The sequence below is a fragment of the Oryza glaberrima genome, chromosome 2 (genome assembly GCF_000147395.1).
Source record: "Oryza glaberrima chromosome 2, OglaRS2, whole genome shotgun sequence".
Lineage (NCBI taxonomy): Eukaryota > Viridiplantae > Streptophyta > Magnoliopsida > Poales > Poaceae > Oryza > Oryza glaberrima.
The window spans coordinates 8,588,201-8,602,471 of NC_068327.1; the positions used below are offsets into that span (position 1 = coordinate 8,588,201).

The 14,271-nt window shown below is 40.6% G+C and overlaps 1 protein-coding gene and 1 pseudogene across 4 annotated transcripts; both read left to right on the plus strand.

Moving 5' to 3' along the window:
- The first annotated feature begins 2,802 nt into the window (after window positions 1–2,802).
- Window positions 2,803–11,436, plus strand: LOC127761794 (uncharacterized). Of its 4 annotated transcripts, none has more exons than XM_052286124.1 (10): window positions 2,803–2,974; window positions 3,734–3,882; window positions 3,963–4,037; window positions 4,306–4,798; window positions 5,196–5,531; window positions 6,559–6,650; window positions 6,750–6,793; window positions 6,868–6,920; window positions 8,718–9,028; window positions 9,402–9,695. In XM_052286124.1, the coding sequence occupies exons 4-9, from the start codon at window positions 4,352–4,354 to the stop codon at window positions 9,018–9,020; spliced, it is 1,275 nt and encodes a 424-aa protein (XP_052142084.1). In that variant the 5' UTR covers window positions 2,803–2,974; window positions 3,734–3,882; window positions 3,963–4,037; window positions 4,306–4,351; the 3' UTR covers window positions 9,021–9,028; window positions 9,402–9,695. The 4 variants fall into 4 exon arrangements, with proteins under 4 accessions (XP_052142084.1, XP_052142086.1, XP_052142085.1 ...); XM_052286126.1 differs by having other exon boundaries at window positions 3,963–4,036; window positions 4,303–4,798; XM_052286125.1 differs by lacking the exon at window positions 9,402–9,695 and adding an exon at window positions 10,826–11,436 and having other exon boundaries at window positions 3,963–4,798.
- A 345-nt stretch (window positions 11,437–11,781) lies between these two features.
- LOC127761913 (zinc finger BED domain-containing protein RICESLEEPER 3-like) lies at window positions 11,782–12,720 on the plus strand (annotated as a pseudogene).
- Window positions 12,721–14,271: the final 1,551 nt, after the last annotated feature.

The window sequence follows — 14,271 nt, forward strand, 5'->3', positions numbered from 1 at the left end:
CCGCGGCTCCTCCGCCTGGTGACCGACCGCCCGTGCCGCGCCTCCTCCGCTCGGTGACCACCGCGCCGCCGGTCCTCCTCCGCCTAGCGACCCCCCGCTGTTCCTCCGCCCGACGAGCTCCCGTTGCCCTCCCTCAGTCCCTCTTCCTCCCCCATCCAAGCAGCAGTAGAATAGAATAGAATAGAAGAGAGGAAGAAGGGAAGATATAAATGTAAATGTATGGTAGTTGAAATATACATTAAAATATATATGGAGGATGTAATATAGATGATCTGTTGGAGCGAAGAAAAATATGGAGTGAGAATCTTTTTGGATGACCATCTAAATGTGAATATAGAGTGAAATTTGTATGAGCTGCTGGGATGCTCTAAACACACCCTAAGTCTTGAAGCAGCAGCAGCAGAAGAACTCCACTGCACTAGGAGCTCGATTGATGCTCCGGTCACTTAACTTGATGGCACTAGAAAAGCTTATGCTTCTGTCAGACTGAATTACTTGCTTGTGTCAGAACAACGGCATGATCAAGGGGCTGTTCAGGGGGTGTTTGGGAAACATGGAGTAAACTTTACTCCCTATCACATCGGATGTTAGATACTAATTTGGAGTATTAAACATAAACTAATAATGAAACTAATTGCATAAATGAGAGCTAATTCGCGAGACAAATTTTTTAAGCCTAATTAATCTAATTAGCAAAACTAATTTTTTATTGCTAATTATGGATTAATTAGGCTTAAAAAATTCGTCTCGCGAATTAGCTCTCAGTTATGCAATTAGTTTTATTATTAGTCTATGTTTAATACTCTAAATTAGCGTCCAAACATCCGATGCGATCTGAATACCCCCTTAGTTCCACGGGAAAATTTTTTCCACGTCACATTGAACGTTTGAACACATGTACGAATATTAAATGTTGAAAAAAAACTAATTACACAGTTTGCGTGTAATTTGTGAAACAAATCTTTTAAGCTTAATTGCGCCATGATTTGACAATGTGATGCTATAGTAAATATTTGCTAATGACGGATTAATTAAGCTTAATAAATTCGTCTCGTAGTTTACATGCGGATTATGTAATTTGTTTTGTTATTAGTCTATATTCAATACTTTAAATATGTGTCCATATATCCGATGTGACCGGCAAATCTTTTTACCGGTGGAGCCCAAGTTGAAGATGAAGATGGATAATGAATGGACTTATAGGTGGTTTCTGAAGAACTTGCAGAAGGCATACTCCATCTTCTTCTCTTTTTTTTTTGACGAGAACCTGTGTGAATTGTTGCTGAACAATTCATTCAAACCAGTGTACTCCATCTGCTTGTAAAATCAGGATTTTACAGAAACCTGTGTGATCTTGCATATCACACTGATGCTGCTAAAATCCGCATTCAACCGTAGAGGTTACTCAACAAAGATTGTGACTGAATTTGAGATTACAGAAATCACAAAGATTGCAGAAACCATAAAGGAGTAATTGTGTGACTGAATTTCAACTGATCGATGCGGGTCCACTATTTGCTCGATCTTGTCCTCCTTACCGCAGAGAAAACCTAGGGATTTTCCGGCTAGCTCCATAGGATGGTAGGCTAAACAATCTCGATTCGAAACCTCACACATTCTATTTATTTGATATTAGGTCATTCCCTAATATTTGCGTCTTGTCCTCTTTGCCGCACACCATCCTGTCAGGGAACACAGCAGCTAGAGGCGCCTAGAAGTCGACATTCCGGTCCGCAACGATGTCGGCGCCAGCGACGATGGTGCGTCGTTGAACGGGGTTGGGTTGGATGGAACGACAAGTGCTGCGGCGCGGTTGGGTGGTGGAGAGAAGGAAGTGGAGGGCCGAGGTGGAGGATGGGAGTTTTTTCCACGGGGAGCCGATGCTCCTCGGCTTTTGAGGGTAGCGGGAGAGAGCTGCCGCATCAAGTGCGATTGTGCGGGATGAGCGAGATAGGAGGAACGAGCGACGTGGGAGGCTCAGCCAGCGTCCACCAATTCCACGGCTCGGCAGCAGGAGCCAAATTGCTCTGGTTGGGGCAAAGCTGGGAGATTTATTAAGATATAAACTGGGCCGACAAATCCCACAGTCGTCTCGCTGTCGAGGTACAAATCTTGAAGATTGACAAAGTTACCATAGATCTAAAGTGCCACTGAGACTCTTCTAACCACACCCTTTCACTTAGTATTAGTATTTGATGTCATCTAAACAATGTTGGTGTTATTTTTTTTCCAAAAAATGCACGAGGCACCTAATTCTTTTAAATGTTTTAAAAGACTAGAAAAAATATCCGTGCGTTGCAACATGTGAATGATATTTTAATTTTATTATTGTTATATGATTTAGTTACGATGAAAATCACTCTGAGAATTTGCTTGGATTTATTTTTTTCTAGAAAATCATGAGTTGTAATTAGGAGTCCGATCATCTCAAAGTTAGTATGTAAGTTTTTTAAAAAAGATTTTTTATACGATTTCCAAAAGCGAACGAACTTAGAACCCGACTCAAATACGGATTTTGTTTCCATAAGAGAACGAACTTAAAAACCGACTCATATACGGATGATGTACCGAAGTATCAGCAAAAAAATCTTTAATTTTTTTAATAGTATGGAAGGGATATAATAATAATAATAATAATAATAATAATAATAATAATAATAATAATAAAGTTGTGGAATTGAAGGGAAGCGATTGAAGTGGATTGGGCCTGATGGCCCGGCCCATGATGGATGTGGGTGCCATCCTTTGCGTTGCTTATATCTCAAAAGAAAAAGAAAGAAAAGAAAAGAAAAGAAAAGGAAACCGTAGACGAGAATCCCTCGCCTCTCGTTTCGCCCGCCGCCGCTCCTTTTCTCCGCCTCCCCATTTCCACACCAATTCATCACATCTCATCTGGAGATCTGGTTGGTTGTATTGATCCAGGGGATTTAATTCCTGCCCAATCTCAAGGAGGCCATGTCGGAATCGACTCCAGGTAATACATCAATCAATCAGTTTGTGATTTTCACCATCTTCTTCTTCTTCTTGTTCAATCTTCTTCTTCTTGTTCAATTACCATATCGTTTCCTTTTGCATCCTCAAAATCATTCGTTTGCGGATCGTCACCTCCTCTCTCTACCGTCTACACTGTCGTTTTCCCTTTCGCCCTCCTTTAATTTCTCTGCTGCCAACCAGTGAAAATGTGAAATCCATCATGCTACAACCGGTCGAGAGCAACTTGCAACATGTTGATCGGCATCAGTAATCACTAGCGAAGCTAGCCTGCCTGGAAGAAATCAAACGTTCAATTTTCACTCTTTTTTATTGTTTTGTTGAACAGAAACATCAATCTTAACTAGTTTTATTTGTGCAACACAATATTGTGTTACAGTACTACATTTCAGTGATGCATGTGCCCTCAAAATATATACATATCGTTTTAGTAGGGCTCCTACCGATCAAACTAATTAACTTTCACTACTAATATATAAGAACAATGTAAGATAGATATTGCTAGATTCTTCATGAAAGTAACTTCCATATTATTTAATCATCTTTTGTTTCAAATCTTGTGTTTTCATATAAATTGCTAGCGGAAGTGCCACTCTGTGGGTCGTCTAGACATCACTTATTTTGTCTCCGTGGTCTTAATAAGGATCATATTTTACTATTTATATGTATGCCTTACATTATGTTGCTAAGAATACCAAATTATAATATTCTTTTGAATGTAACTCAATCCTCATTGTTTCAGACAAGCAAATAGTGGTGAGATTTCCCAATCATGTACTGCCGGCTAGTTTGCGTGAAAATCTTGGCAAAGAAGGAGCAACCGCAGATAACATGGATCCTTCCTGTCCTTTTCTAGTTCTCGAGAAATATGATAGCAACAAGTCCTATGAGGTATGGTAGCCCATCTTTACGATCCTCCTCTCGGTTTCTGTCTCCCCTTAGTACCAGTTTCTTGACATTTTCTTTTCCAGTGGCTGAATCTAAGAGCTGCTTGGGTCGCCAAGAACATGCCAAATGATATAATTTTCCCAGACCCTACTCCTCAGGTTTCTCTCTAATCTTCATTTACAGATTTCAGTTGCCAATTCATCCTGTTATGTTAGTGTTTTCCAATCCTGCAGCCTTTTATTTTACCCATATCTATTGTCTCTTCTGTTTCTTAAAGAACTTATATCTTTGTTGGAACAAAATGTACCTTTGTTGCAAAAAGTGCATGTCAATGATACTTTATTATGTTTTGCTTTCTTAATTACATGGAAATTAAACTGATCGCTTTTCACCTCTCTTAATTGCCGATGGACCAATATTGTGGAGTGTGCGAGATGCCTTCTCTGAAATATCTCGCCGCTTGAGCATTATCATGGCAAAGGATAGTGTCCGGAGCTTCCTTCGCTTGTTCTTGGAATCTTCTTCAACCTTTACATACAAGTTCACCATCACCTCAGAAACCTTAACGTTCATGATCAGGTATAATGCCTTGCGATGTGCAAAAGTTGTATTGGAGGGCAAGGCACCTGACCTTGGTTCGATGCATGCCAATCCAAACTGCATGAACCCGTATGGATGTTTTGCACTCCATGAAGCTGCTGAACGTTGTTCGCCTGACATGATCAAGTTGCTCTTCCGCCATGGTGCTTCAGCCAACGTACGGACACTTGCTGATGCCGGCGTTCAGGGACTACTACCGCTCCATGTTGGAGTTGAGAATACTTGCTTGCATATGTATCTGGTGGACAATGTATATCCTATGCAGTATCAGGAGGATTGCATCTACAAGCTCATTCATCTGCTGTGCCTACCTGATATGGTTTGTTTCACTTATCTCTCTTCCCAAAGTACTATCTTTTCAGCATGACAAAAGAGAAGTTTTCCGTGTCATCTTATAAAATTTTGACAAGTGCTAAGGCATGTTCTTTTTTCAAATTTATAGACAATAAGTCAGCAGTTCAAAAATTATTCTTAGCTAAATAGATTTTATCCTGCTTGGAGCCTAGGAGGTTGGTCCTACTTCATGCTTACTATGATTAGAGGAAATAAGATATAATATGAAGTTATTCTAAGCTGCTTGCTTGCATACAAATGCTGAAACACTTAGACATTGTTCCTTTGCATTTATTATTATTATTATTATTATTATTATTATTATTATTATTATTATTATTATTATTATTATTATTATTATTGTTGTTATTGTTATTGTGCAGATGGTTTTCTTGGATGTGATTAGACTGCTTGCCAAAAAAACAGATAATGTAGTCGATGAGCTCTGGAATTACATGAAGAATGGCAAGCTTGCACAGGCTGCACTTTTATTCCTGGCAGCCCAAAAACATTTTCGCAATGGCAAACCTAATGGGTTTTCTATCATCGCGCAACGCATATTTGGAGACTATGATTCCCTAATGTGTGACAAAGGTAATGGAGAGGCACACAAGCAGTTGGAGGAAAGAAAAGCACTTTTGAATTGTCAATTTCTGCTTTATAATATAATTTCGCAAGCTGGCGAGGCTCTTTATGGCTACATTCAGACACATTCAGAGGTACTATTATTATTGGATAAAGTGCCATCTGATTTCTTTCTCTTACAGTAAATTTTATATTGGCAATAGTAATTTACTAGTTACTTCCAAAATTCCATTCCCTAATCTGAGCAAGAAGAATGCTAGTATTTTGTTGATTTCCATGGCCACTTTTCATTATTTGTACTACTATAGTGTGCATGGGGTAGCATATGCAGCGTGTAAGTGAACGGTCAGTCCTCATTTCTGTCTTCAATATCATGTAAAAACCGTCACATGATTAAGCTTCCCCAGAAGTGGTGACCAATCGGTCCTGTTCTGTCAATCTTCTCAATATCATGTTAAAACTATCACAAGAATAAGCTTCCTCAAGAGTGGTGTGGCATCTTGAGCTTTCTTATGAAGCTTATGACGTAGGAGGCTCCACTGCTTTGAGAAGCTGAAACCCTCTGCACCTTATTGGGGTCATTTCCAGTAGTAGTGGCTAACTGGCTATCCTTGAAATAGATTAGCTTAGATTACTATCCTCTGGTTGATTTGAGATAGGACTGAACTAGTGATGAGATTAGATACTATTATTTTGGGCACACCATTTGACAAGTAATCCCTGTGAAATTTCCAACCAAACCTGTGGTACCCTATCCCGTACAATTGGCCCTGTTATGTACTAATTCATAACAACTAGCTTCTTTGAAAACCAGGTTTTGGAGGAAGCTCAGCCTTCCAAAACAACAGTTTTAAGGTATTCCTTTCAGATGCTGATATGCATTCTAATATGTGAGTTCTGTAGTTTAATCAGGAAGCCAAGACCCACATAGTAAAATAAGATTATTGTGCCTTTATATATTATTACATTTCACTGAACTTTGTACTGGATATTATGCGAGTCATGGCTCATGACTCGCATAATTAAAATTTCTCTAAATCATTTCTTCTGTCTTTCTTTGCTACAACTGATATGATTGTACTAAATATACATATGGTAATGTATCTTGCATTTTCCTTTTCCTTTTTCTCTATTTGATACAACAGTTTAAATGTGATCCAGGTGCCCCCCGTGGAGGTCCTTGCGCATGTCTCATCTATTCTTAAGGAATATGGGTTTTGCCCCAAGGAAGAATACATTGACACCATGAATCTGTACTGATATCACCTCTGTATTCAATATAGCAATGTTTCGTGTGCAAATGGATATTTGGTTTGTCGATAATTAACTCTTTTTTCAACTTGTTCTTGAAGGTCTCATAACCTGGATAATTTTTTCAGGGACATATTTCAGGAAGGTGTGTGCTTATTATTTAAGTAACTGCTTTTGAGTTTCTTAGAATGAACCCTTATTTTTTTAATGGGACCTTAGGTCAAACCAAGCCAGTTGAACAAACGTCTTCTCCGAATGCTGCTGAGAAAAAGGTAATTGTATTCAGATGTTAGCAATGAGTTTTTATATTCACATTGTTAGTTTTCATAATGCCTTGTTAATTACTGTATTGTGTATGGGCTACCACGTTATAGCATAGCATGCAGCAGCAGCAGATAATGATAATTAGTTTCTTAGGTTCCAAGTTATAACTATTAGATGCCATCTCGAAAAGTAGAAAGTCAATCTCCTGTCTGGTCTCTTCTCTATCCCTGGTAAGTCATGGTTGCTCGGCAGTTTTTACAGCATTGCATCATTCTAGATCATAATACTGTCAACAAATATGAAAATAATTTATCAGCTAAGAGCTCAAATGCTTTGCTTTAAGTATTTTGTGTTTAGATTGATTTTTCCTCCTTTATTTGTGCGTATGTGGTCTTGTGATTGCAGTGGTTCTGCTTGGATGTTTAATCACTGAGAAAATTCAGTCTATAGTACAGAAATAAGACCGGTACCAAAAAATAGAACAAAAACTTTCCGTTTTCAACCAGTAGCACAGGCCACATGTTTTCCTTCTATCAATAGCCCTTCCGTCTCATCTAGATCTAATGGAGGTCTCTAGCGCATCTTCAAATTGTTTTCGCCGCATCTCTAACTAACCCTAGAACAGAGATGGAGAATGACGGAGGCGCGCAGCTTGTTGCCAATACGCAGCAGTTCCCTGCTTCTCTCTCCCTAGGAGAAATTCAGAGGAAGGGCCAAGTGCTCACCACACGCAGCAGGAATTGAGTGAGAAGATGGAGAAAGAGATGTTAAGAATGCAGTTCTGTGCTCCAGAGTGCAAATCAATGGTGTCCTTTTGAATTTAATTTTGCAAATCAATGATTGAAGATGACACAACAAACTAGTTCATCATGGTGTTTGGGGATGGGAAGGAGCTGCCAGTGCCGTCGACGTTGCTGCAGAGAAAGCTGCTGGCAGCCACCGTCGTCAAAGACCTTGATCCCACGTGCCGTAGCGCAAGCTGCCAACTGTCGACTGCTGTTGCCCTTTTTCCGCCAGCCGCCGCTGCCGTTGCCCTTTCCGTGCAAGCCGCCAGCTGCTGTGTGCTCGCCTGCTCTCATGACTGAACAAGGATGAAGTGATGAAGAACAGGAATGGTTCAGCCAACCAATCACGTGTGAATACGGAGAGGACTAAGGGTAAAATTGTCCTTTTCTGTTCCTATTCACGGCTAAGCACTCGCCTCGCACCGCAGTTGTGACGGAAGTGCTATGGATCGAAGAAAAACGAGCGTCCTATGCTACCAGTCAGAAGCGGAAAATTTGTGCGCTATATTTTGATACCAGCCTGATTTCTGTACTACAGATCGAAATATTCTTCTCTTGATCATTACCTAGGTAAGATGTTAGAATTATGGAATTCAGTATGATTAGTCATATTGCAGTTGGATTCTAATGAATAAAGCTGCTGGGTGTCTGCTATTTTCTTCATTTGACAACATTTCATTTTTACGTCTTCCTTGTTACGCTCTTGACCAAAGGAAAGGATGAAATAGAACAAAAAGTATAAAGGAAAAACATGCAAATAGCCACCTCCTGGTTGCTATGTTTCTGCCATGCTGCTTACTGGTTCAGATGCTTGTCAGGTCGCTTGAGCACGGCACTCGTCTATTACACTTGTTAAAATCACTCAGAAGTAACTAGAAAACAATATTGTGAGTTGCTTAGTTATCACGTGTTCTGTGAACAATGAAAATATTGTGCGTCAAGTTCTCTCTGGTTGATCAAGGTGGAATTTGGATGTTTTGTTTTTCTCACAACGCCTAATCTGCATTGAATTATGGACAGGCTTTGAGAATAAGAACACTTAGAGGATGTGATCCAACATTCACGAGGAGAGGTTTTTTCCGCTACAGGAGATTACCAGTAGAGGCCCAGTCTCTATCCACAGCAGCAGATGACAAGTCTCTACGACTCCATGGTGGACAGCTCCGTAATTATTCGAGTACTACGATGAGCAATGAGTCTTTGGTTCCTAATCATAATATTGGTCTCTTGGGAAGAATTCAGCAACTAATAGATTCCCATCAATCAAGAAGGTGCAGTACTGCTGCATTCGATGTGCTCAGGAAGGTGCTAAAGCATGCATGAACAAAAAGGTATGTGTGATTTTGTTTTCCTGTTTGAAGTTCATTAACATGTGGAAATAATTGCTGTGACACGCATATAATAAATGAAAAATAGGTTAGGGCTTAGGAATTCTACCTCGAACTAGCTGAATGCCCATGCTTTGCTACATATAAGAGAGAATATATATTATAATATCGTCTATAATAATAAAAATATATTTCTATGAAATGTGTTATTATTCTTTTTCTATAGGGAATGCATACCCTAATTTGATTCTATACGTGGCTATCTATTAGATTTGATTGTTCCGTAATCTTAATAAGTTTATGGGTTAATTTACATGTCTTACTCCACCGTAGATTATGCCTAATAATCATCATCTCGTAGCCTTTACCTGTGCAGGTGACAAGTGGCATGTTGCCGAGTTATGCGGTGCTTGTTTCTGTGAGATCGGGAGGGTTAATAATAATGAGTGCATGTGTTTTGCGGACACCTTATAATTAAGAAGGTTGCCGAATATATATATGGCCTGACCACCAAACCTTATTCTATGTGGTGCTAAGTTGCTATGACCTCATACACCATATCGTGTATTCGACGACTTGAACGATCTGCGTAATTTGGACACTTGCCTGCATGTTGTACCAGGTTCAACGTTGACTCGAAACATTCAACAAGTTAAAATGTGTTGCAAAATATCTTATTTTTTTCCTTCACTTTTCAACGCCATCGAATTTTTTTCACACGTTTGTTTCGTTTTCTTTTCAAGGACAAGCTGAGGCCACTGCCTCAGGATTTATATATAAAGAAACTGGGCGTCAAACCAGTTTTACATGAAAGGCCCCTGAGCAAATTACACATAGATCCGTGATTACGCAAAGCACCTAACAAAAAAAAATAGAAAAAACAGGTCCTTCGCTATGATCAGTACTCCCTCTGTCCGAAAAAAAGCCAACCTAGGAGATGTGAGTACAACGAATCTAGATAAGCCAACCTAATCTAGATAAATAGCTATCCAAATTTATTGTACTAGATTGGCTTTTTTTTTTTGGCGGAGGGAGTACACAACAACGATGTCTTGGTTGGTTAGCTTTTTGTGAACGGAAGGAGTACATAACAACGATGTCCTGATTGGTGCACATAGTGATGTTGATGATGAAAACAGTGATCACAACATAGAATATCGTGAACCCAAACGGGCCTCTCGAAGGAGGTTGAGGCGTTGGCAGGAAAAAAAAAATCAGCCACACCTGTATGTCCACCACTAGAGCCAACAAGACCAATGTTGAAACAGATCCATAGCCGGAGAAGAAACAAACGGCCAACACAACCTGATTTTGGGAGGCTTGGCACACTCTTATAAGACGGCATCGAAGTTGGTACTTGGTAGGCTTCGAGTAGGAAGAAAACTTCAGAACAAAGACCAACGATTCCATCCATCTTCAAAGCAAGCATGACATGGGCAACGGAGAAGCAAACGGCCAACACAACCTGATTTTGGAAGACTCAACGTACTCCCATAAGACGACATCAAAGTAGTACTTGGTAAGCTTCAAGTAGGAAGAAAACTTCGGAGCAAGAAGAAGAAGCAAGAACACAAGCAGAGTTGAAAGCCAGCACACAAGCAGATTGAGAGGCCCGAAAGCAGGATACAACAGCCGCGACCTGAGCTTCGGATCAATTGTCCTAGTCCCTCTGCGTTTGATTCATTTCAATGTGCATCAGCATCTGATTGAATATCTGCTCTGTATTACACCATTTGAGTTTGTTTCTCCTATATCATATCGTTTCATAATTAGAATCCGAAATTCTGTCTCATTGAACAGATAGAGGGATGGAGGAGAGCAACCGTCAGCCGACTAGGACATCAGGTCATCGTCGCAAGCATTCGGAGGTTTGGGAATTGGGATCACTTCGAGCACAAGTCTGAGTGCAACTACTGCAAGGCGCCAGTCTCCGTCGATCCAGTTAGAGATTACAGCTCACGTCTCAAGAAGGACTACGAAGAGACCTGCCCCAGACGACACCGTAGTAAGTCTAGGCATTCTAAACAGCATGGCTCAATTGTTGCAGAATGCATGGACAGTCTCCAAATCCAGCTCCAACAATTCAGTTCAACAAATAATAGCTGCTCAGTGCAAACGATTGTTAGGATGATTGTGCTCCATGGATTACCTTCCTCGGTCACGGAAGACGAGCAGCTCATAAGATTTGTTCAGATGCTCTGCACTAATTTTTAGATGCCGTCACGAGATGATGTACTCCGGATGAGGTGTCATGCGCTCTTTGACCAAGAAATGAGTTGCTTGAAGGATGTTATTGGGCGTACGCCTGGGCTGGTTAGCCTATCATTAGGAAAGACCGACACTCATTTTGGAGATTCCTACTATTTCTTTAGCTGATACAAATTGTGACCTAGATATCGCGAATATATCGATTCCAGCCAACGATAACACTATGACTTCAATTCGATTGATTACATTAGTATCTGAATACAACAATGCTTCAAGAAGGAATGAAGCTACCAAATATCTTGAAGATCTCTTGTTCTAAAAAATGTCGTTCACGCATGAGAGGAACTAGAGTTATACATCAGTGAGTATGGTTTATGGTTAAGCATACCACTTGTTCTAGACCCAAGATTAAAGCTAGCCAAAGTTGAGAGAATCCTCGAGACTGTTCCCCTCTCTACAGATAAGATTTCAGAGGTACGAGAAGAATTTCATCTGCTCTTCCTGGAGTACAAGGCACTGAAACAGAGGACAGTAATTAGGGGTATGAAATGGAGCTCACTTTGCATTTGCAGCTAGATCACCCTTGGACATACAACGAGTGGTGGTATGCGCATTATTATGCGCTAGAAATTATTCACAAGGAATGCTCTTCTGAACCAACAAAAAATAGAGCCTTCGAAGGCAAAGTCATATTCCAAGAGACATGGATTACTGAAGTTTTACGCGCTACGCTAGGAAGGATATACCATGCCATCAAAACGATTTCAGCCTCCAGCTTGCCTACTTCAAATCTGGTCCTCATATAGATGCTGCAAGTGGGAGGCACGTTAGTACACGGACTCAACAATGGTTCAAGAATGATGCAAAATACCAGTGGTAAAGTAAGTTTCCATTACATGGATGAAAATGATCTAAAATCTGTTAAGGACGTAATAAGAATACTTGACAGCTTTGTGTTAAAGTCATATTTGTTACTAAGCATACCACTTATTCTAGACCGGAGATATAAGCTCGTCTACGTTGAAAACTTTCTCAAGAATTTTCAGAGCATTCGTGAGAATGCTCCCTCCCCTACAGATCTAGTTTTTAAGGTAGGAGAAGAATTTCGTCAGCTCTTCAGGGAGTACAACACAAAACTCACTGAAACAGACTACAATATTCAGAGCTATGATACAGAGCATACTAACCATGTCCACCGAATGGATGTGGATCCATCATTGCAAAGGGATGGTAGTACTTTGCAACTCACAGAGCAGGGCAATACGAATTCACAGGAACACATAAGAGAACTCAAAGACTATCTCCACGATGATACCATCCCTGTGGATCAAGAGGATTTCGATATTCTCAAGTGGTGGAAGGACAACCGTCGCAGGTATCCCACGGTAGCAAGGATCGCAAGGGATTTTCTAGCCATTCCATCTTCTAGTATGCCTTCTCCTCAGCTGATGACCGAGGTCACAAATCATCTTCGCCGCTACGTGTGACTCTGCTACTGCCTGTACTGCAGCTTGATTACCAGCTCTTTTGTCATCTGAATAGTATATGTACCAATTATATATGTCAAATATGTCATGTCCTAATGTACTGTATACCATTCTGTTTTAGAGCTGAATGTACTCTCTTTGATGTTCACTTCGTATCGCCTCACAGTATCATACCCTTGTGTAGCTGATGAGTGATGATGTGATGTTAATCCTCTTGTAATATACATTACATTTGCTTGAAAAAACTGTTCGGCGTATTTAAAAAAATACTTGAGAATAAATTATGTGAAATGCCATTTAAATCCATAAAACCGTGGATGTATCCAAAATATAGTATGTACATGAAACAAGTAGGCACAAGTGATTTAAAACTCTTTAAAATATGAAGTTTAAAAAAAATCTAAAACTGAAGTTAAAAACTGTTCGTTCGAAAAACTACTGAAAAATTACTTGAACTTTCATACATTGAGTTCGTAAGATATCTTATTGATACATAGTAACAAAAAAAAGAGAGCAAATCTAAAAGAGGCATTTGGATCATTCCTAAATGTCAGGGTTCACCGAGCCTATGAAAGCCGATCGGATTTCGTGGTTTTCAGACAAATGCAATTTTCGATTGGAATTTCGAATGCTTTAAGACAAATTCAAATTTTATACAGTAAATTTGGGCAAAATTCAATCGGAATTTGCCGAAAAGCGGTCGAAATTTATCAAAAACCGTGATACCGTTGGGCCTCAAAATTTTGTGGTCAAACGGTAATGTACAAACCCTATTAATAAACGTTATAGTGGGAAATAGTCGAATTCCCCTCTTTTTATATCCTGATTGCCTGAACCCTGAATCTTTAAGCATCTGTGCAGACAAGAGGTGGATGGTGACAAGGTGGAGGATGGGCCTTGCTGAAGGGCACTGGGAGGCAGATGGCGATTGCCAAGCGGAATAACTTGTCTCTCAATTTGTCGCTGAGTGTAAAATTCATCCCTTAACCGAAATACCAGAGATAACACGTCCCTCAACTCTTAAAACCACTGTAAATAAGATCCCAAGGAAGTTTCAATGACGGTTTCTTAGTTCTCGTCCCACGTAGTGTTGACGTGGCATTAAAATTAAGATTAACAAATTTAAAAATTAAAATAAAATATATAAACCCATATGTCATTCAAATAAAAACATAAACAATATAATGGGACCCATGTGCCAATAGGTCCAACTTCCTCTGCCTCACCCCCTCTCTTCTCTCTATCTCCTTCCCTTCGCTTCCAAAGAGACAGTGGCGATGACTGCCGGCAAGGAGGGGCAGCAGCAGTAGGAGAGGTGGCTGGCGAGAAGGCAGTTGCAACGTTCCATGGAGGGGGCAATGCGGCGGGGAGAGGGCGGTGAGGCGGCGAGCGGCCGGCGGCCAAGCAGCAGCAGCGAGTGGGCGGTGGCCAAGCGGTGGCGGGGAGAGGGGTAGGCGGTGGGGTGGAGGGGGCTAGGCGGCGGCGTTGAGGTGGCTGGGCGGCGCCGAACAGCAGGGGGCTCGGATGCGGCTGGCATCGGCTCTGTGACGT